Below are 19,977 nucleotides of genomic sequence, written 5' to 3' on the forward strand. Positions count from 1 at the left end.
GCGCGAGCGGCGGCCGGCTGGGCGGGGCCGGAGGAGTGACGTGGCGCGGAGCCCCGCCCCGCCCCGGTCTCCGCGCTGGCGCTGGCTGGGGGCCGCGGACCGCGCCTCACCGCGCCCCCGGCGCCTGCCTCGCTGCCGGAGAAACGCTCGCCCCTCATAAACGCGTTGTTTTCCTCTACGAGCGCCCGAGGCGGGACAGAGGCTTCTGACGCGCTACGCGAAGGCAGCACGAGCTGCCTCTCCCGCAGGAGGACAGAGGAGACGTTGGTGAAATAACTTTATTTAGTGTGATACACGGCTGTGGTCAGACAGTCCATATTCATATTAATAGTCACACTTACTTGGCTAACAGCTAGGAGACAGCAGGGCCAGAGACACACACTCAATATTATACACATCCATAGAGAAGACAGTGGGAAGTGAACTATTTTATTTCACTAGTTATCCCCCCCCCCCTTACTTAAGGTCTCCCCTCCCCCCCAATCCCCTCCCACCAAAGTCCAGTGACTCAGAACAATACGACAGCAGTGGCAGGGCACGTCTGCCCGTGAGAAGGGGACAGCAAAACCTGCTCTACGGCGGACACGGACACACTGACAGAACATCAGCAATTCCCACACGACAGGGAGTATGTACAGAGGAAGGGACCGGACTCTGTGAGGTTCAAAGGACTCCCACTACGCCAACTGCTTCGGGCGAGAAGGGCGGGGGGGGGCACTCCAGAGTGAAATGAGAAACATCCCGGCTTCCTCCTGCAGGCCAGCTCACCCGGAGAGGAAAGGACAAGGCTCTCAAGAACAAGAGGTAAGTCACCTGCAGTTAACTAACTTAGAGCAAATAAGTCACCGTGGCCAGAGAGCAGCTCCGGCACCACGTGCGTGGGTGCTCCTCCGGCAAGGACTGCCAGCGCCAGGTCCGAGGTTACAAGAGCAACGGTTCCTTCCCCGCTATGCAAGCTCTGCGGGCTTCAAAGTGCACACAGGTAAGTCAGTGACCGACAAGGCGTTCTACCGGGGGAATGTCAATAACCTACCAAATGCTGTTGCCCCGTTTGCACCCTTCACAGCGCACTGTCCCTTCCCGTCCTACTAGTATGCCCCTGTCCGCATGACATAGGCCAGGTGATCAGAAGAACAGTGAACAGCTTAGAACCATCTTACTTTTTGTCAATGGATAATCCTATTGTGTTGACTTCTGCTTGGGACAGATAGACAAAAAGACCCCCAACTAGAGTTTCTGAAGAGCTCTATTAAAGCAGTTAGAAACTAGGGGTATCGAGCAGGGGGGAGATGGAAATATTCCTCACACTCAGAGGTTGAGAAATGACTACAAGATTCACTTCAGCAGTGTACGTTCCTCTACCCCCACGCCTGATAATAAATCCATGTTACTACTCATTATCTCTTTTGGCAATGCTACAGCTAACACTATTCCAAAAATGAAATGGCTACCTCCCCCACCAAGGTCTACTTCCAGAAGCAAGTGGCTATGATATAGTGTATGAGTTCATTAAGCAGGAACCTAGACATGAAAGTAAAACAGCTGTCACTGCCATTCAATCTGCTGTAGTTCTCCTGCTTCATGTGAAGCAACTCCCAGCCTATGTGAAGATGAACAGGAGAAGAGAGAACAGGGAAGGAACCTGAACAGCACCAATGATGCCCAGGGCAGATATTGCCACGGTAGTGAGGAATTCCAGGGAATTGTTTGCCTTTGCTATCAACAGATAGGAACTGCTCCCCACAAAGCGCCCTAAGGATCTCTTCCCACTCAATCTCATGCTGCAAAGCCTCTGCACCCTCTTCTTTCACCAAGCACCAACATCCGCAGGGAAGATGAGAAGAAATTCCAACTGAAGAGAGCAATCTGTGGGATGTCTCTGCCACGGAAATGGGAGCAACAAGGCCCAAGGTATCAGAGTTGGGGGATTTGCAGTGTTTTGTGTCACATGAGGGGCTGAGCGTAGGGCAAACCTTAGAAATGATGAGCAAGAGTTAGGCAAGACCATCCACAGAAAGGAGAAACTGAGCAGCTACTATTGTGTGCGCCCTGCAGGAAGCAAAGCCTAGAAATAGATCACCTGCATGTCAAAAAGAAGGCAAGGCCAAGTCAAACTGTGACTAGTTTAAAAGGAGCAGCCTTTAAAAAGAGGAAGTAGGGATGCAGGACAAAGACATTGCTGGAGTGGACAGGGAAGTAGTTAAGATGCAAGGCAATAAGGAAGGTGGAAAGCCCACCCCCAAACTTTGCTTTTGTTTTCCCTAACTTGGTGGCTTTTTCATTGCATTCACAAAAGGATATATTTGAGCAGACAGGCTCAAAGTGGGGAGGGGAGAGGGAAGAGAGAGAAAAAGAGAGAGAGAGAGAGAGAGAGAGAGAGAAAGAGAGAAAAGGGCACTATAGTGCCAAAGTGCAACAACATAAAAAAAAAAAAGATAAAAGACAGGACACTCATTCTGCACTCAGGGCTCATACCATGCAGTAAGAGGGGCGGCCGGGGCTGCTCCCCACCAGTAAACAGGGAGTTCACTTGCTTAGTAGATTGGTTTTTCAGCCCACAAAGTAGGTTTGCCTAGCCAATGAGCAGTGATGTTCTTCAGTGAGACTGGCCGGTTGGGGAATGTGCTGCTACACGATGGGCCTGTTAGCAGGAGCAACCACTCTCCGTTACTGGTTGCTCAGGAGGTTTCTCTAGTTTGATGTCAATCACTGGAGGAGACAAGTTAAGGAAACCACCTGGTTCAAGGGAAAACAAGTAGAAAATAGAGGAAGTGATCAACTTAGCTTTTTTTGGGTGCCAAAGACAGACACAGCCTTCCTACAAAGAGGAGCCAGGCTGACAGCTTCCAATCAAAAAGCATACAGGCATTTGTATGCTATCCAAACACGACTTTAAATCCGGGCTTAAAAATTCTAGCCATAACATTTGGAAAAGCTGGCAGCACTAATTTCTTTAGGAGTGAGGCAGAACTGAAGGGTCAGCTACTTTCACCATTTCTGACACTGGCTGAACTGCCTTGAGCAGCACCTGTTCCTCCTGCTCCAGCCTTCAGGTTGGCATATTTTGCCAATTGTTAATTTAGAGCAAGCTGCACTTGGAAGTATGGATGCTACGGATTTTGTCTAGCCTTTTACACAGGCAGAATATGGCTAATTGCTAGCACAGGTCACCTGTATGCTCTATTACTCAATGCATGTAGCATGCAAGAACACTAACCACTGAATGTTCCTGCAATGACAGCTACTGTCAGAAGCCATGGATCCTGCTTCTTAGCCTGTTTAGAGTTGGTAAATAAAAATAAAATAACTGAAAAACAAATGTGGCATTTTGAAGCCATGCAAATTTTGTCCTTAAGGGGACAAGCTTAAGGGGAGAAAGCAAAACTTGCCCTCTGAGTTATAAATTGCAAGGGCACAAGTATGATCTTCAATTCATATCCACAAGTAAGCACCACACTGTACAAGCTGTTCCAGCCAAGTGTCTGCAAAACCCCAGTAAGGCCCACACCCACAACGTACCCAAAAAGTCAGCAAGACAGAAAGGTATTCACCAAATCCTACAAGGACAGGAAAGTTACTGAAAAGAAAGCAAGGATACTGTCTTCTTTGCTCTTCTCTGGTGTGCTGTCCATCCCAGGTAAAGCAGCAGCCACACGACGGAAAAGCTGAAAAGTAACAACAGGTAAACAGGAAGCTTGTCAGGAACAACGCATGTTAAAAAAATGGCTTCACAAGAGATCTTAGAGTCAGAATTTTACAGACTTGTTACATGAGCGTTTTAGCAAGCAAAGTAGTGATGAGCAAAAGCCATGAAATTCTACCCAAGATATTTGGGTAGATACCTGAGATATACCCAAGATACTCTACCCAAGTTTGATAATAAATGATTAAGTTACCAAATGCCTACAAGACACTCAGTTTTATCTCTTTCTACTTGACTGAACATGGCATTTTTCTTTATTAACAACGGTTGTTCTAGGGATACATAGAACAGTTCTCTCCCATGCTCAATAAGCATGTCAGAGGCTGCAATTCACCATTTCCAGCATCAACTCTATCTGCACACAGCGACATAACCTTGCACAACCCAGGAGTTCTGATAAACTTCTAGTCTGTTGCAAGGCTGCTTAAGACTAAGTTTAAGAATAACCTAGGTTTTTAAAGCCCTCCCTTAAAGTCCTGCTTCACAACAGTCATCTATAAGGAGAATGGCTGGTTCAAGCGAGCTGCATCTAAGCCACAGAAGATTTGCTAGAGCTAGGAAGGACTATCATATGACCACAGAGAACACACAATGCTTTTGCATAATTTTTCTAGTCAATGCCTAGAGCTCCTCCTGCTGACACTAATGCAGCAGCGAACACAAATTAGAAAATGCTAGACAAGTCTGGCGGACAGAGCTGTAGAAAGATGTATTTTTACTTGGAAGAACTAAAGGAAGGAGACTGAATAGTGTCAGCCAGTGATGGATCTTTCTCAAAGTACTTTGGCAGGGGCTTATCATCCGCCTCTCCAAATTGTATTACTCGGAAGAAAAAGAATCAAACCATCAAGGGACCACCAAGGCCCTGCAGTTAATGTCTTCCCTCAACACTTTTAGCCACAGAAGTTCTCACTACCAACACCTGCATGCCAAATAAAGTAACAGAAAGTTAGAACCAAAGATTAAACTGAATTATATCCATAGAGGTTTAAAAATAACCTCCTCCCCCCACAACTAAACCTCCTAACCCCATTGTGATGGCCTCCTAACCAGCTGGTGTGCTTCAATCTGTTAAGTTCATGTGCCCACTGAGTGACTTCCTGATGCCAGAAGTACTAAAGTTTCCCTGTAAATCTTTGGGCCCTACAGCTGCCTTATTGCCCAAATTCTGTCACGCTTCAGAACAACGCTTTCTGAACTAGTGGGGAGTGGGATCACAAGCTCATAGCAAGAAGCAATGGGCACAAATTGAAATACGAGAAAGTGATCACCAATTTGAAATTTATGTTCTCCAGAGGTCCCTTCCAATCTCAACTATTCTATTGTTCTGTGGTTTTTGTCAGGCTTGAAAACAGAACCAGAAACTTCTACTCTGGTGCATCAGCATACGCTATTAGTCTGACTGCTGTCAACACCGATTTTAGAAAACACTGCATTAACTGTTAACAAAAGCAAAGGGAATGTACAGAATTATGCTTGACAGTGACATTCTTATCCCTCAGCAAAATCCATTTTTAGATTCCTTTCAGGGTAGGTTAAGTTTGCTTAGCTTTAACAAGGTACCACGGACTCGACAGGAAAGAAGCTTTCACTAGATAAAGCAGCAGCACTGGTCATTAGGCTGGAAGGATTTCAGGATCTGACAAAGACAACAGGTAAATATCTGGTGGAGCATGAACTGTAAGCAAGAACTTAATCCTCCCCCTATACAGCCGTGAAGTACAGATTTACTGATTTTTTAGAGCATAACATAGGTCTACCTGTTTCACATTGTATCCAGTCTTTGCACTGGTCTCAATAAACATCACATTCAGCTCTTTGGCTCTCTGTTCACCTTCTTCTGTAGTGATTTGCCTAGACAAAGGTGCAAACAGAAGCAGAAAGACAGAAGGGAAGGACAGGAACAATTAGAGATATCTGTGACTGAGAGGCTTTTCAACAGAGGGCCTCTTCATCACCCGTTACAAGAGTGCATAATCTACAAATGGAGACCTCAAGACCTCTGAGTTTTCAAGACCCACGGGTTCCTCATTAGGTTCCAGCTAGGGAGGAAACAAACTCAGGTAAGTAGTTCAGGGAACACCTGACCATTAATAAAGGATCATCAGCACAGGATGGAGTCTGTGCAGTATGCTTGAGTCTCATTCACAGCATCCTCAAGGGAAAAGAATCCCCATTAGCTGCACCTGATGCAAAAAAGCTGTTCCCCAAAGGTCAACGGGAAGGAACTCCATGAGATTACAGAAAGGCTCCAGCAGCAACTACAGTGCAGCAGCAAGTACTATGCTGCTGCTTGCGAGAGAGCACCTCCAAATTCATCTCTGATCAACACCCTGTACATACCTGTTTCACATTATATCCTGCTTTAGCACTGGTTTCAATATACATCATATTCAGTTCTTGGGCTTTTCTCTCACCCTCCTCTATAGAAACCTGTCTACAGCAATGAGAACAAATCACAGAGAAGAAAAACCAAAACAAAGAAAAATAGTCCAAAAATGATAAAAAGAAAAAATGCAGAAAAACCAGTGACCCACTGAAGCAGCATTAGCAGGAAAGCTAAACTTAACAGGCTGCACAAAATAAAAACAGTGCTATCACCAGTTCAACTCTTCAATCACGTTCGACAGGAGACCTTAACTTTTATCATCATTCGGTTTTTACCATAGGATGAATGGCTTCCTGTAGGCTCTATCCAATTTCAGAAAATGCGATCAAGCTCAGACCGATACTGTGGTTTTGTCCAGCCTTAAAAGGCCCAGTATTTCAGCTTGTCACAAATCTCTCTTAAAAGCAAGAATTCGTAGTCAAAACAAGGGGGCGTCTTTTAGTGATAGCTTGTGCTGACCAGCACAGCTGAATATACACCCTAACTCTAAATTCTAGCCTAGTTCAGGACTACTGTCATTTACATTGAACTTCTACAACAGGAATTTCTGCTGCCACAGGAACTCCAACTGTAGCTATGATGCAGCAAGTTTCTGGCTGTCTTATTCTTATGACAATGCTGGACAGGCTATCCTGCACACACACACACTACTTCTTGTACCATCACAAAATAATCTAAGGCAGCAATCATCCCAGTGGGTTTTTCAGTTCCAGAAGAAACAGGAGTTTGTTAGAAATTAGAAAGCCTCAATCTTAACTCCAGATTAGTCAGCTAGAAAGCTGAAGTTATTTACAGCTCCCAGTAAGGCATAAGAGATGCTAACTGGCCAGCATACAGAGCTGCGTTAAGTAGAACAGCTTCTCAAATTTTGCTCAGTTGCTTTTACAAGCTCATTTTGCGAGCTAACCAGACTGCTGAATTCTTGCCACCTGGATTCCTTAGCCCAAGCCATCTATATACATTTACCTATTTATGAAGCTCTGAGCACCAAATAGTCCCCAAATTTCTAAAGTGCATTGCACAGGATACTTAGAACGGCCTCAACCGTCTGGCTTTCCCCAATTCCAGCGATCAATACTAAAGCAGTCCAGGTGGTTGACACAGAATACATTTCCATAACTATCCATAGCACAAATCCCACATTGCACTCAAAAAACTAACTTAATTTTCCCCTTACCGACTCAAACCACATACCAGTAACAGAACTGCTAGGCGCAGCAAACTAAAAACTAACAGCATGGCTTGTACAGAGACAAAGGAGGAAGAACAACTCCTGATACCAATTTGTGCAGCCAAGATGCTGGGTATTGTCTCTCATGCGAGCATCTGGGCAACACAAAAAAACACGAGGGAAAAACAGGTCACAACACATTTTGAAGCAGAGGTACCCATTAAGAGTAAAATAAGGTTTAGAATTTAAAACGTGACAGCACCCAACAAGAAAACAGGCAGATTCCCACTAGGCCCATCATGCCAGGAAGCAGAGTAAACAAACTGGCGATTCGGGTATCGGCGCAAAATTTTGATAACACTTTCAGATTCTGCCTGTAAGGCTTTTCAGACTATTATGTTTTGATCAGAAGTGTCTCACAAACAGCCAAAGGTTACGCTTTTGATTTCTGTAAGAGTCTTTTAGCTGTGAGATCCAATTATTTTCCATTCCTGCCTTTTTGACATGATCGTTTTTGTACCAGTTAAAAGTTCCCGTTACTTCAATGCTTTGCACGTTCTACAGATTAAACCACACAGCGCAGAGTAACTGGCACATCTGAAGTGATTCAGTTTGAAGTACTGAGTTGGTAAGGAACTGTGTGGCTTATTCCCATTATTCCTTTACCAACTGTTACTGACGCTAACCACTAAAACAAAGACTTTTTCTTATCTATGCTATTTCTGATGTCCTCATAAAGAATGAAAATCTCCGAAAACAATATAAGAAGTTCTACTAATTCAACAGTTAAGAGAAAACTGAAACGGAAATGCAAAACTCTGGTCTTCTAAGAAGCTATTACATTGCTTACTCTGGCTGTAGTAATACTGTAGGATTAGGAGTTTTAAAACTGAAATGCTTGATGACATCTCAAAACATTGAATCTCTGGGGTTTTAAGAATTCAACTTACTTTTTCCATCTCTTGGGGAAATCTACTTTCACTAATCTAGTTTCCCCTCACACTTCCACAGTGTCACAGTTTATGTTACATGTGACATGAAATTTATGCTCAGAGGGAAACCTTCTAGACTCATACTATTAAAATCTCATGCTGTATCTTGTAACAAGAAAAAACTTGACTATAATCTTTTAGATTTGCACGTGCAGAAAGAGTCATGTAAACATGGCCATAAAAAAAGGCAGATTTCCTTGCTTTTGCAAGATAACCTTTTGGTTTTATCTCAGCACAAAAAGAAAACTTAGACAAGATACACCATGAGAAAGATGGCATAGACAGATACTTAATTTAAGTACAAGGAAAATTTTTAGGTAGGTTTGTTTTATCTCAAACTATTGGTAAAAAAAAAAAACAATTTTGCATACTCTGACATCAAAATCTGAGTTTCACTGCAAGCTATTTATGCTTCTTATTTAAGATCAACAATTGTTTTGAAGACAGACAAGTCAGCCAGCTCCCTGCTTTTACAGGTCACAGCAGCAAGGCCAGCAGTTCCCCATCATTACCTCTTGTCTGCCAGATCAGTTTTATTCCCCACTAACATGATGATGACATCACTTCCTCTCTCTGTTCGAACATCATCAATCCACTTGGAGGTTTGCTGGAAAGAATTCAAGTCTGTAGGGGACAAAGAAATTGAGAATGCTGAGGATAAAATTTCTTCCAAGTGAGGGAGAATGCTCATGAAACTGACCATGCCCGTATCCACGTATTTCTCCAAGTCTCTCCAAACCCCATATGAACAACCCACCAATTGCTTTCTGCCCAGATAGAAAACCGGGGAGAAGAAAACAAACAAACCCCAAACTGTTTCTTCTATCAATTATCTTTCTGCAGAACTTCTGGCTGTAACGTACCAGTTCTGCTTAAACGCATTATTTCAAATAACGAGACACCAAAGCATCACTTACTTGTAATGTCATAGACTACCACAGCAATGGTGGAGTCACGGATGTAGCTGGGAATGAGACTGCGGAACCGCTCCTGGCCTGCTGTGTCCCAAAGCTGCAGCCGAACCTGCTGGTACCAGGCCAGGGAGAGCAGAGACACAGCAAGAGAGAAAAGAAAGGAAGAAACTGTCCTTTAGAGAAAAGGCCATTTCTAAAATTCACTCTATGTAGCTCAATCTGAGAAGCTGAGACTGACCTTGTAAACTTGCTCCCAAATATCCAAAGAGCACAGAAGCTGACTTTTCTGGTTTCCAGTTTAAAGAAAACGTGCTTTTAACTACCTCCTCTGTTTACCTAGGGATTCTGCCATTCCTCCAGTCACCACATCCCAAAGAGCTCTACATTATGGCTGCTACCCCAGTTATCGCTGCTAGCGGTAGCTAATAAGCAACACTGAGTTGGTCTTCCTTACCCAGAACCGCGTGTGGTGTCTCCACAGTACTCCCAACCTACATAGTCTCAGATCAAAGCTCTCTGGGCAATTCTCACATGACAGACATGCAATTTCCTCAACACAGACACCAAGTAGAGAAAAAACATCCAGAAAATGGTAACGGGGATTGCAAGATTAGGGCAATCAATAACTTAAGCTGCAGCAGAAACAAAAGCAAATGCTGCAAACTGTACGCCACATGTGACACAATGGCCATTGGATGCCTCCCTTGCACATAAGCAGAAGAATCAGAAACAAACATCAAGTTCTATGATAAAGAGATGCAGTTTGATTCCAGCACCAGAGCTATGCCCAAAATACAAACTGAACTACTATATGATAGCTCTAAAGCCTGGTTTATTTCTCTATTCCTTTATCTTCTAATCCATATGAAGATCTTGTGCGTGTATTTAAAGTAATAACAATCATTATGTCCACGCAATGCGGAGACTTGCCTGTTTGAAACAGAAATGGTCAAAAAATACCCAGTTACCACAACAAATGCTAAACAAAAGCTTTTAACAATGAGCAATCAGGAGTGAAAGCATTTCCTTCCAAGTTATCGTTCCACACAGCTGGCTGTGCCAGTAGTGCTACACAGTCAGAAAGCAAGATTGCTATTGACACTCTCAGTGGCCACAAGTTTCATACGAGCATAGATAATCGCTCCCAAAATAATCCGGCTGGATTACACGAATTCAATTAGAAGCCTTCACAAAGCTACTTACTCAGCAATAAGGGATAACAGCTTTTTACGTTTAGAACATCTGTTAATATGGGAGCTTGCAGAAGACTAGCTACAAGGGAGAAAGTAGTTTAAGAAGGACCAATAGTTACTTTGCTTCTAAGAAATTTAAACAGAAGCTGGACAGAGCACAGGTCTGCAAAATATCCTGCCACAAGCACATTCAAAACAAAGTGGTATTTACATCAGGATACCACACTGCTGCCATCAGTGTTCAGGACAACTAGGGCTTATAGTTGAAACAATTAGCTCACATGAATTGTTCTCTTTGTTTTGGAGACAGCCTTGATTACATTAGCAAGAATCAGGGCTCTTCAGTACCCCAGGAAAACGTAGGGCAGTGAACTCCTAGCACTTGGACATTACACCAATTGCCACCAGTGCTGGCAGGTCAGACTGGTAATGACTGCTCCAGGCTATTGCTTCTGGACTCCACGATGAGCTGCCACAGAGAGTCCCAAGACATTGCTGCTTCACCAGCCGATTTACTCAGAAAATTTACCAAGCTGGTAGTTCAAGTGCTCCAAGCTTCAGACTCATGATCAAAAATGCAACTAAAGGAAGCACTACAGACTTGGTGGAAGACTGGTGATCTTGTTGTAGTGAAGGCTACCACTGTTTGAGGGAAATCATTCAGCTAGTCTGGAGGTACTGGGAAGGCACCCCTGAAGGGACCTAAGAAGGAAAGTTAGCTGCAGTATTTCTGTAGCCTCTGGTTTCTAGCAGTCAAAGTTGTTGTGCAACCATTTTTTGGAGAGGAAGGGAAAAAATACAACCCCCTCAAACAAAACAGCTTGCTAGTGACAGCATTGATCTGGAAAGATGAGAGGTTCTCAATGAAGCATTACTCTGAGCTCACTCAGAAATCAGTGCATAAGGTAACTTGTTCTGTAAGGGGCCAAATTGCAGTCTGCCTCACCATCTTTCTTTCTATAGCCAACTAATACTTCAAAGTGCCCAGCAGATTAACACAAGCAATTTTTCTTTTTCTTCTCAGCCCACCGCATACTAGCTAACATCTTCTGTCTACTAGTTAAGAGCATCTTGGCTGGTACTTAAGTATGTCATATGGAGCTGCCACTTTTTTACCCTGCCCGGATGCTGACCAGCATTAACTTCTTAGAGACCATTTGAGATTCCCAACTACAGTGACTACTAAGAGACAATGCATATATATATATATATATATATATATATATACACATATATACACACACACACATATATATAGCTCTTTACAATGGTAAAGAAAATTAAATGTGCATTCCTAATATCAGTAGTGTTCACCATTATCATCACCTCAGAAGTACATGAGCATATTCCTTCACAAACACAAGAGATTTAAAAGCCTCTCACTAGCTAAAAACAGATCAAAGAGCAGGAACGAGAAAAATGAAATTATCTGAAAAGATCAGACCATTACCAAGGCATGATGAAATCACCTATCACTAAATAATTTCTGACAGGTCTGGAAACTTAAGAACAGCCTAGACTGTGACAGATTCTTCAACTTGTCTGGGCAAAGAGCATCCTTTACCTGTCCCGATAGGGGGAGAAAAAGATGCCAACTTCTAGAGCCTGCCACTCTGTCTCATCCAGATCTGTTCCCAACATAAGTCATCACGTGCACATCTTGTTGCTTCTCAAACACTAAGCAGTTCACTTCAGTTTTATATTTTTATTTTGTACCAAGCCAGAAAGCCTCCCTGAGACAAGTACTTAAACTAGAGGATTAGAATTTCAAAGATCACTTAATTATTTGCCTTCACTGCCTCAGAGAAATGGTAACAGATTTTGTCTTTCTACCTGTTAAGTATTTCTATTTACCAAAGTGCAACAAAACCTGGATCTTTAAAGACTCACTATAATCTAGAGTTTGTGACAGAATAAAAGGAGTCCAGAGGTTTTTCATCTGTGCTATGTTCTTTACTCAGATTCTGTCTACATGGTACTGGCCTCACCGGTATAAATCCTGCATACATATTTATGCTGATACTGTAGCTTAACTGAAAAAGTCAGATCAAGTAGAGTCAATAACAAGGAGTTATAACAAAATAATCATCGTATTCGTATCCTATTTTACATTAAAACTCTCCTGCCAAGAGTTACAGAGAACTGGCCTCAAAGTTTGTTCATGCTTTAGAAATTATGGTAATTATGTCTCTTCTGTTTCAGAAGTTCGCTGGTGGCTCATATGAACAGCAAGCTCTTACCTTCAATGAAATGGAAGTCCTGAACCCTCAACAAGTTTCTAGGTAGCTTTTTGTTTAAATAGGAGGTGTACTATTTTACATAGTATGACAATGTTTCATTGTTTTGGCATGTGTTGTTGCTACTTTTATTAATTCTCTAGTTATCCAGAGCAGAAGAAATTTTCACTTCTAAATTGAAGGGGAAAAAAAAAAAAAAAAAAGTAAAAAGCTTTACAAAGGCTACCAATCACTGAGGACATACAAGAATATATAAACCCAATTCACCTACCTGACAGCTCTCTGCACATCACTTCCAGTTTGAGCTTTGAGCAGACAAGACATTCCCCAGTTTCTACGTCATGGAACATGGTTACTATTGGGTGTGGGGGAAGATGCTCAGTAAAAGCAAATCCATCCATGAAATACCTACAGTCCTGGGGCAGAGGGCCTATCTTAGTTCCTTTCAGAAAACAGCCTTTTCTGAAAATACCACCACTTCCAACGCATAAAAGGTACACGTTAACAGCAAGGCCTCTGCAGATACCCAGGCTCAATACCTACTTGTAATGTCAAAGACAATGACAGCCACAGCAGAGTCACGGATGTAGCTGGGAATGAGGCTGCAGAACCTCTCCTGGCCGGCTGTATCCCACAGCTGCAGCCTGATCTGGGAAACGGAAAAGTGTAGGGGAAGAGGAAAGGGAAAGAGCAGGAAAATGGAAAACAAAACCAAAACTCAAGTGAAATAAAAAGAAAAAAATTGCAAGGCAAAAATAACCCAACAAAAGGAAAGTTAAAATGGAACAGAAGTATGAAAAGAGCCAACGATACCTCTAACCCCATCCTTGTCATAGCCTCAGCCTAACGTGTCTGAAAAACCTCCCTCCCTCCACAAGCCCATTAATCCATCTCACATACATGAACAAGCTCCTCCTTTTCAACAGGAAAGCAAGATATTCCTAAAATAACTTCTAATACCGTCCACTGACGGAAACAAGCATACCTACCTCAGTGCATCCTGCCATGCCAGGATTCTGGCTATCACGATCATACAAGCAGACTGCAGCCTATGTCTAGCTAGATGCAGTCACACCTAATTGTAAGGACTAGATCACCCAGCTACTAAGTAATCCACTGGAAAGCCTAACGTAAAGTGCTGAAACGTAATAGTGGGATGCAAGCCAGGATAGCAAACATCCTCTAGATAGGCTTACCTTGTGCTTAACCCAGCAAGTCTGAGAAGACACTGCGACACAGATAAGAAAGTACCATTCAGCCTTTCAAAACTGAGGTTCTAGCTGTGACACAGAACTGTCAGCCTGACAGTCAGGAGTGAGGATGGGGCTTCTCCTGGCTCCAGTTCACTTAGTGCCATAGCTTTGACCGTATTAACAAAGTGCTATAAATGGCACACTTACAATTGTGGGAGTCGTCCCAGAGCTGATTGTGAAGAACTCAGCTCCACATGTATTTGTTCCTTCTACTGCTTAGTATGTGCTACCCGAGCCATATTTAGAGCGGAGTGATCTGGCACGGGTGTATTTTTAAGGGAGGGATATATCAGATGTGCCAACGTATATACTGCAGTTACAGGCTTATTCTTCATTTCAAGCATGACAGTCAAAGCTTATTGTAAAATACAGCACTAGCCGTATCTGAGAAGTTAGCGTCTGAAAAAATTTTCTTAGCTTCTATGCTGGTATTTCTCCTTCCTCTCATTTAACAGGCTTTATGGGCTCTACTGGACCACTTGCCACCATAATGACGGTGGCTAATAGTATACCAGACATTTGGAAGAGGATATTTTCTGGTTAGCAGGTCAGTGGGTGAATGACATTGTGACCTATACAACCATAAGAGGTCAAGACTACCCTTGAGAATTATGGACTATTGAAAATAACATACAGGTATTCCAACTTGCCTTCAGAGGTGTCAAGCAGCATTCTCAAGATTTTTTTTTCTTCTTCCACTACTGCTAGCACAGTTGGAGAACATTATCAAAGTAGTTTCTTCCATTCAAAGATTAAAGAAGGTCTTTTCTAACAGTGAATCACTGGTAACATGGCAGAGAAGCAATCAGGAAACCCACCACACTCACTGGGCTCAGACTTCTTCCCAAGCAACACACCCAAAGCAACACAAAGAACTTGTATCATACCACTGACCCCCCAAACAGTTTCATCCTTAGTCAATAGTTTAAAAAAAAAAAAAAAAAGGAAAAGGCAAGTATTACTGAACATGAACTAATGAAAAGACAAACACTGAAAGACAGAGAAGAGGGATGTGAGGGGTCTCTTTCTGCAAAAAGGAATCTTACACAAGCTAAATCCAAAACTGCTTTATTAACAATAAGCCAGAACTGCATTACTGGCTGCGTCTTTCTGCAAGGAGGAACTCTGCCAACACCGGTAATCTTGAATGACTTCAAAACTCAAAACTACTTTGGGCCTATTCAGCTCCATTTAGACTGACAATCCCAGAGGCAGAGCTGCAAATCCTGTGAGCAAACCATGCCTATGGTACAAACAGCAGACAGCCCACTCCCCTGGGACGTGGACATGAGCTTGCCCCAATTTTGCATGAAAGGTTTTGACTTCATTCTAGAAGCATCAAATATTAGTTAGTACCAGAAAACAGGAGACTGGGTCAACGATTTGATTCAAACACAAGAAAAGCATTCATACTGTAAGAATTAACTGCCTGAGGAGTCCAGTATCTCAAAAGCTGTCCCTCTAAAGGCTGCTGTGGGATTTCAGCAGCCTTTGGAGGAATAGCCAGGCAAGAAGCATGCACAGCCGCTGCTGCTCCCATGACTGCAGTTGCCATGCTATCACACAGATGCCTCACTTACCGTGCGATCTTCAAGATACATCGTTTTTGACAGGAAATCAATTCCAATGGTTGCCTGAAAAGAAAAAAAAGGCATTAGTAACTGCGACTTGCTTTCCAGTATCTGCAAATCAGAACTTTCTATGCAATCTCTCAAAAACGTTCACAAACTTACAATTAAGCTCAAGTCATTTCCCTTCAATATAGTTAATTAAAAAAAAAAAAGCATTACGGGCATCTGCACCATCTTCAGTTCACATCACTCTTCAAACACTTCTCAACTGCACAAGATCATATGAGTTTCTGATTTTACCTCTCAAGCATTAATGCACCTTAACAAAGATGATATCAGAACTGGCATCTCCCTCCAGTCTACAGCAATTTAGTCTTAAGAATTCTATTAGAAATAACCAAAAGGTAGAGCAAATGTTATTTTGAATACTGCTGAGAAATTACATGCATAAATTATGGGTGACTGTGTTGAAATCTAAAAAGTGATGTTTACTCAGGGCTTTTCAGTTGAGAATGCGCTTCCCTTTCAGTGAGATTCAGAGGCATCATTTCCCAAACAGCTCCCTTTGTAAGTCTCCTCCCATTCACATTCCCACTCCTGTAAAGCAGTTCTGGTATAAAGACATTTGGAGGAATTTACTAAGTTAGATGTATTAAACATTTCCCTGGCACTTAAACCAGCTTCCTGGAAGCTGGTTCGTATTTCCTTGAAGCTACTTCCTATTTTCTTGAAATACTCTCGATGCAACGAAGTCTTCACAAAATCCTCAGATTCTGTGACTACCCCAGTTCTGCATTCAGCCCTCTTACGTATTTTTAGCTGTTCATCTGAAGGCTCCTCATCCCTACCCTGCTCACGTTCTGTCAGAATTTCCCTGGCTTTTTCTACCTATGGCATTTTAGGTTTAAAAAACAGCAACAACTACTCCTGTATGCAGACATCTTGCAGGTTTACCTATGCACTCTGGACCCAACTATTACTATATAAATTGAAAAAGTCATGAAGACTCTAGAGACCAAGAAGCGTACAAGCACAATTCATCTCTTATCCTTTGCTTCCTGACATTTCTGCATCCATCTTCAGTCTTGACCATCACCTTGTGAGCCAACCTCATAAACCAATAACTTCTTTACCCTTCCTACTCAGGATTTTCACGCATTCAGACAGCACAGCAATTGTTGCTTTTTTCTACACTGCCCATCCTCACATCATACTAGATGCTTGGGCTTAACCATAAAGTCTCATCTCCATTTCAATGCACATTACAACCTCACACATGCTATTGATTTGACATCTGATGGAGAAATGTGTTTCCCCCTAGATCTTAAATGCATATATTTTAATAGTGAGTAGATTTACCCATCTTAAAAAAAAAAAAAAGAAAAAAAGAAAAAAAGAAAAAGACTACCACATACCTGGTAAGTATTGTCGAAACTGTCATACATAAACCTCGTGATCAGAGATGTTTTCCCCACTACAAAAGAAGAGGAAAAATTACTTTCAAGCAGCAGTGGGGGGAAAAAAAAAAAACCCACCACTGCTTTGGGAGTGGCACTCTGGTAGCACTGTTCACGAGAATGAAGTTTCCCATCTAAAGCTATTTTCCAGCCACTCCCTCTTGCGAAATAACTAGTTAAGAAATTCATTCATAAAATGATAGGAGCGTACTAAGCCAAATCAAAGTAGGTCGAAAACTAATCATGATGAAACTCGTTCCTTAATTTAGGTATGTTGTGATGTACATGACAAAAAGTTATTTGTTTGCTCTTTCCTTAAAGCAGCCATGCATCTGTTTTGATTTTTAGGTGTTGCTACTTATATAATCATCAAGTCTAAGACCTCTAGCCACAAAACATCAAAGCAGGAGATGAGAGCGGCATGGACACTAGTTAGCTGCCTCTGGCTGGATAGAAAAGCAATGTTTAAGAGGTAGAGTCTTTCTTTGTAACAAGATTTTAGAGACATAGTATACTTTGATGACTTGCCTAAAAGCTTTAAATCTTTGCCTTCAAATATTACCAAAAGGCCCAGAACAAGAAATGGCGACCGAAGACAGGATGCCTGTAATTCTTACCAAGTTGGAGGAAGCCAAAAAAAATTCCAAGGACAAGGATGGAGGAGAACATGGAAAAGGAATAAACTGCTCAGAAAGGTTGTGAAACTGTAAGCTTTGGAGAGGGTTAGACATTTGTCTGACCCGTTTTTATCAGAAGCAAAGCTAATCTTGCCTTGACAAGGCAGATGAATTAGATGACTTCTGGAAATCCCTTTCTGCCCTACAGTTCTGTGATTAAGAAGTAGATAAAGAGTAAGAGATCTAAAAGAGAGTCATAGAGCAAAGGAGACTGCAATTTCAAGGAAAATATACAAGTCATCCTTACATTATGAGGGGAAAGAAACAAATGGGAATCAACCTCCAAGTTAAAGATAAAATAGGAGAGACAGCACAAAAGGGGGGGCAACAACTATGCTACAAAAGCAATACTGCTTTACCAATATTTTTTCCTCTCCAGTATATGCCACGCACACGGTGACCAGAATAGGACATAAGAAGAGATACGTAATGGGCTGCAGCAGCAGCGTAAGAGTCAGTGTATTTCTCCAAGACACCTGCCTGGACTGGGCCCCATCAAACCCCGTGCATCCGCACGGCGCGGCTCCGGCGCACTGCAGGCGAGCCTTGGGAGGAGGCCCGGCCTGGCTCCACCACTGCCCCGTGCACCGAGGCAGCCAGGCCCGCAGGCCGGGGGCGCAGAGGGGACTGGCGCCGGCTCCCACGCAGGCCAGGAGGAGAAGAGGGGAACGTGGCGCTTGCCAGGCCCCTGCCTCCGGCCGGCGGCGGCCTAGCGCCCGGCTACAGGCAGCTGCCCTTCCCGCGGCGGGGAGAGGCCGGGGCCGCCCCACCCTCGGGCGGCGGACATCTGCCCCCCGCCGCCCCCCACCGGCTCCTCACCGCCCCCCCCCGCCCCCTACTGGCTCCTCATCCCCCTCCCCGCCTACAGTCCCCCACAGGCTCTTCTGCCCCTCGCCACCACCCCCTGCGACCCCCTACTGGCTCCTCATCCCCCTCGGCCCCCTATCGGCTCCTTTCCCCCTCCCGCCGCCCCCCACCAGCTCCTCATCCCTCCGCGGCCCCCCACCGCCCCCTCACCGGCTCCTCATTATGCCCCCACCCCCCTCCACCGGCTCCTCAGCGCCTTCCCCCGCGACCCCCTACTGGCTCCTCTCCCCGCCCCGCCGCCCCTCACCGGCTCCTCAACGCTCCCCCCCCCCCCGCCGCCCCTCACCGGCTCCTCGTTCCTTCCCCGCCCCGCCTGCTGCAAGGCCCCCTACCGGCTCCTCGTGTCCCTACCGGTTCCTCGACCTCCCCCACCCCCCCGCCCCGGGCCCCTAACGGCTCCTCCCCGGGCGCCGGGCCGCTGAAAGCTCCTCACCCCGCCCCTCCCCAACGGCTCCTCAACCCCCGTCCCCTCCCCGCCCCCCCCAGGCCTCTAACGGCTCCTCACCTCCTTCCCGGCTCATTTCCCTCCCTCCTCCACGGCGCAAGGCCCGTAACGGCTCCTCGGCCTTCCGCGCCCCGCCCCGCCCTCGGCCGCCGCCGCCCCGCTCACCGCTCTGCTCGCCCAGGAAGACCAGCTTGAACTTCCGCAGCGGGTTCCCGAACTCGCCGCCGCTGCCGGGGGCCGACATGGCGGAGCGGGGAGGCCGAGCCGGAGCCGTGACGGGGGAGAAGGAGACGCCGCCGAGCGCGCACCGGCAACGCACCGCCCGCTCGCTCGCCCCGCCCGCCGCCGCCGCGCCTGCGCCTGCGTCACTTCCGCCGCCGCCGCCCGCCCCGTCGCTCCGCCCGCCTTGCGCAGAGCCGGTGACGTCACGGCGGCGGCACCGCCCGCCCCGCCCCGCCCCCGCTGCGTCGGCCCAGCGCGGTCGGTGCCAGCAGGGGGGCGGCGGGGCCCTGCGCGGCCCTGTGTGGGGCCTGCGCGGCTCCCTGCAGCCCTGTGTGCCCCGAGGGGCCCTGCGCGGCTCTGTGTGGGGCCTGCGCGGCTCCCTGCAGCCCTGTGTGCCCCGAGGGGCCCTGCGCGGCTCTGTGTGGGGCCTGCGCGGCTCCCTGCAGCCCTGTGTGCCCCGAGGGGCCCTGCGCGGCCCTGTGTGGGGCCTGCGCGGCTCCCTGCAGCCCTGTGTGCCCCGAGGGGCCCTGCGCGGCCCTATACGGCCCTGCGCGGCCCTGTGTGGGGCCTGCGCTGCTCCCTGCAGCCCTGTGTGCCCCGAGGGGCCCTGCGCGGCCCTATACGGCCCTGCGCGGCCCTGTGTGGGGCCTGCGCTGCTCCCTGCAGCCCTGTGTGCCCCGAGGGGCCCTGCGCGGCCCTATACGGCCCTGCGCGGCCCTGTGTGGGGCCTGCGCTGCTCCCTGCAGCCCTGTGTGCCCCGAGGGGCCCTGCACGGCCCTATATGGCCCTGCGCGGCCCTGTGTGGGGCCTGCGCGGCTCCCTGCAGCCCTGTGTGCCCCGAGGGGCCCTGCGCGGCCCTATACAGCCCTGCGCGGCCCTGTGTGGG

At 45.8% G+C, this 19,977-nt stretch overlaps 1 protein-coding gene across 5 annotated transcripts; it reads right to left on the bottom strand.

Annotated features, from left to right (window-relative positions):
• Positions 1-260: 260 nt before the first annotated feature.
• On the bottom strand, positions 261-19,258 carry RAB41 (RAB41, member RAS oncogene family). Of its 5 annotated transcripts, none has more exons than XM_068957013.1 (9): positions 19,035-19,258; positions 16,839-16,897; positions 15,433-15,486; positions 13,143-13,248; positions 9,173-9,278; positions 8,768-8,879; positions 5,464-5,557; positions 3,599-3,665; positions 261-2,709 (listed from the first exon to the last, which is right to left on the bottom strand). In XM_068957013.1, the coding sequence occupies exons 2-9, from the start codon at positions 16,862-16,864 to the stop codon at positions 2,645-2,647; spliced, it is 630 nt and encodes a 209-aa protein (XP_068813114.1). In that variant the 5' UTR covers positions 16,865-16,897; positions 19,035-19,258; the 3' UTR covers positions 261-2,644. The 5 variants fall into 5 exon arrangements, with proteins under 5 accessions (XP_068813114.1, XP_068813113.1, XP_068813112.1 ...); XM_068957012.1 differs by having other exon boundaries at positions 9,173-9,281; XM_068957014.1 differs by having other exon boundaries at positions 2,574-2,709; positions 9,173-9,300; positions 13,142-13,248; positions 19,035-19,252.
• Positions 19,259-19,977: the final 719 nt, after the last annotated feature.

Source organism: Struthio camelus, chromosome 11, assembly GCF_040807025.1.
Source record: "Struthio camelus isolate bStrCam1 chromosome 11, bStrCam1.hap1, whole genome shotgun sequence".
Taxonomy (NCBI): Eukaryota; Metazoa; Chordata; class Aves; order Struthioniformes; family Struthionidae; genus Struthio; species Struthio camelus.

Bases quoted from the DNA above. Each gene is read 5' to 3' on its own strand.
- RAB41 (XM_068957014.1), bottom strand. From the start codon at position 19,113: ATGTCGGCCCCCGGCAGCGGCGGCGAGTTCGGGAACCCGCTGCGGAAG. The intron at 9,301-13,141 runs TAGGTATTGAGC...TGTGTCTCTGCT, and splicing joins ATTGTCTTTGACATTACAAG to CTCCCTGGCCTGGTACCAGC. The intron at 2,710-3,598 runs GTATCCTTGCTT...TGTCTCCTCCAG, and splicing joins AGAGAAGAGCAAAGAAGACA to TGATTGACATCAAACTAGAG.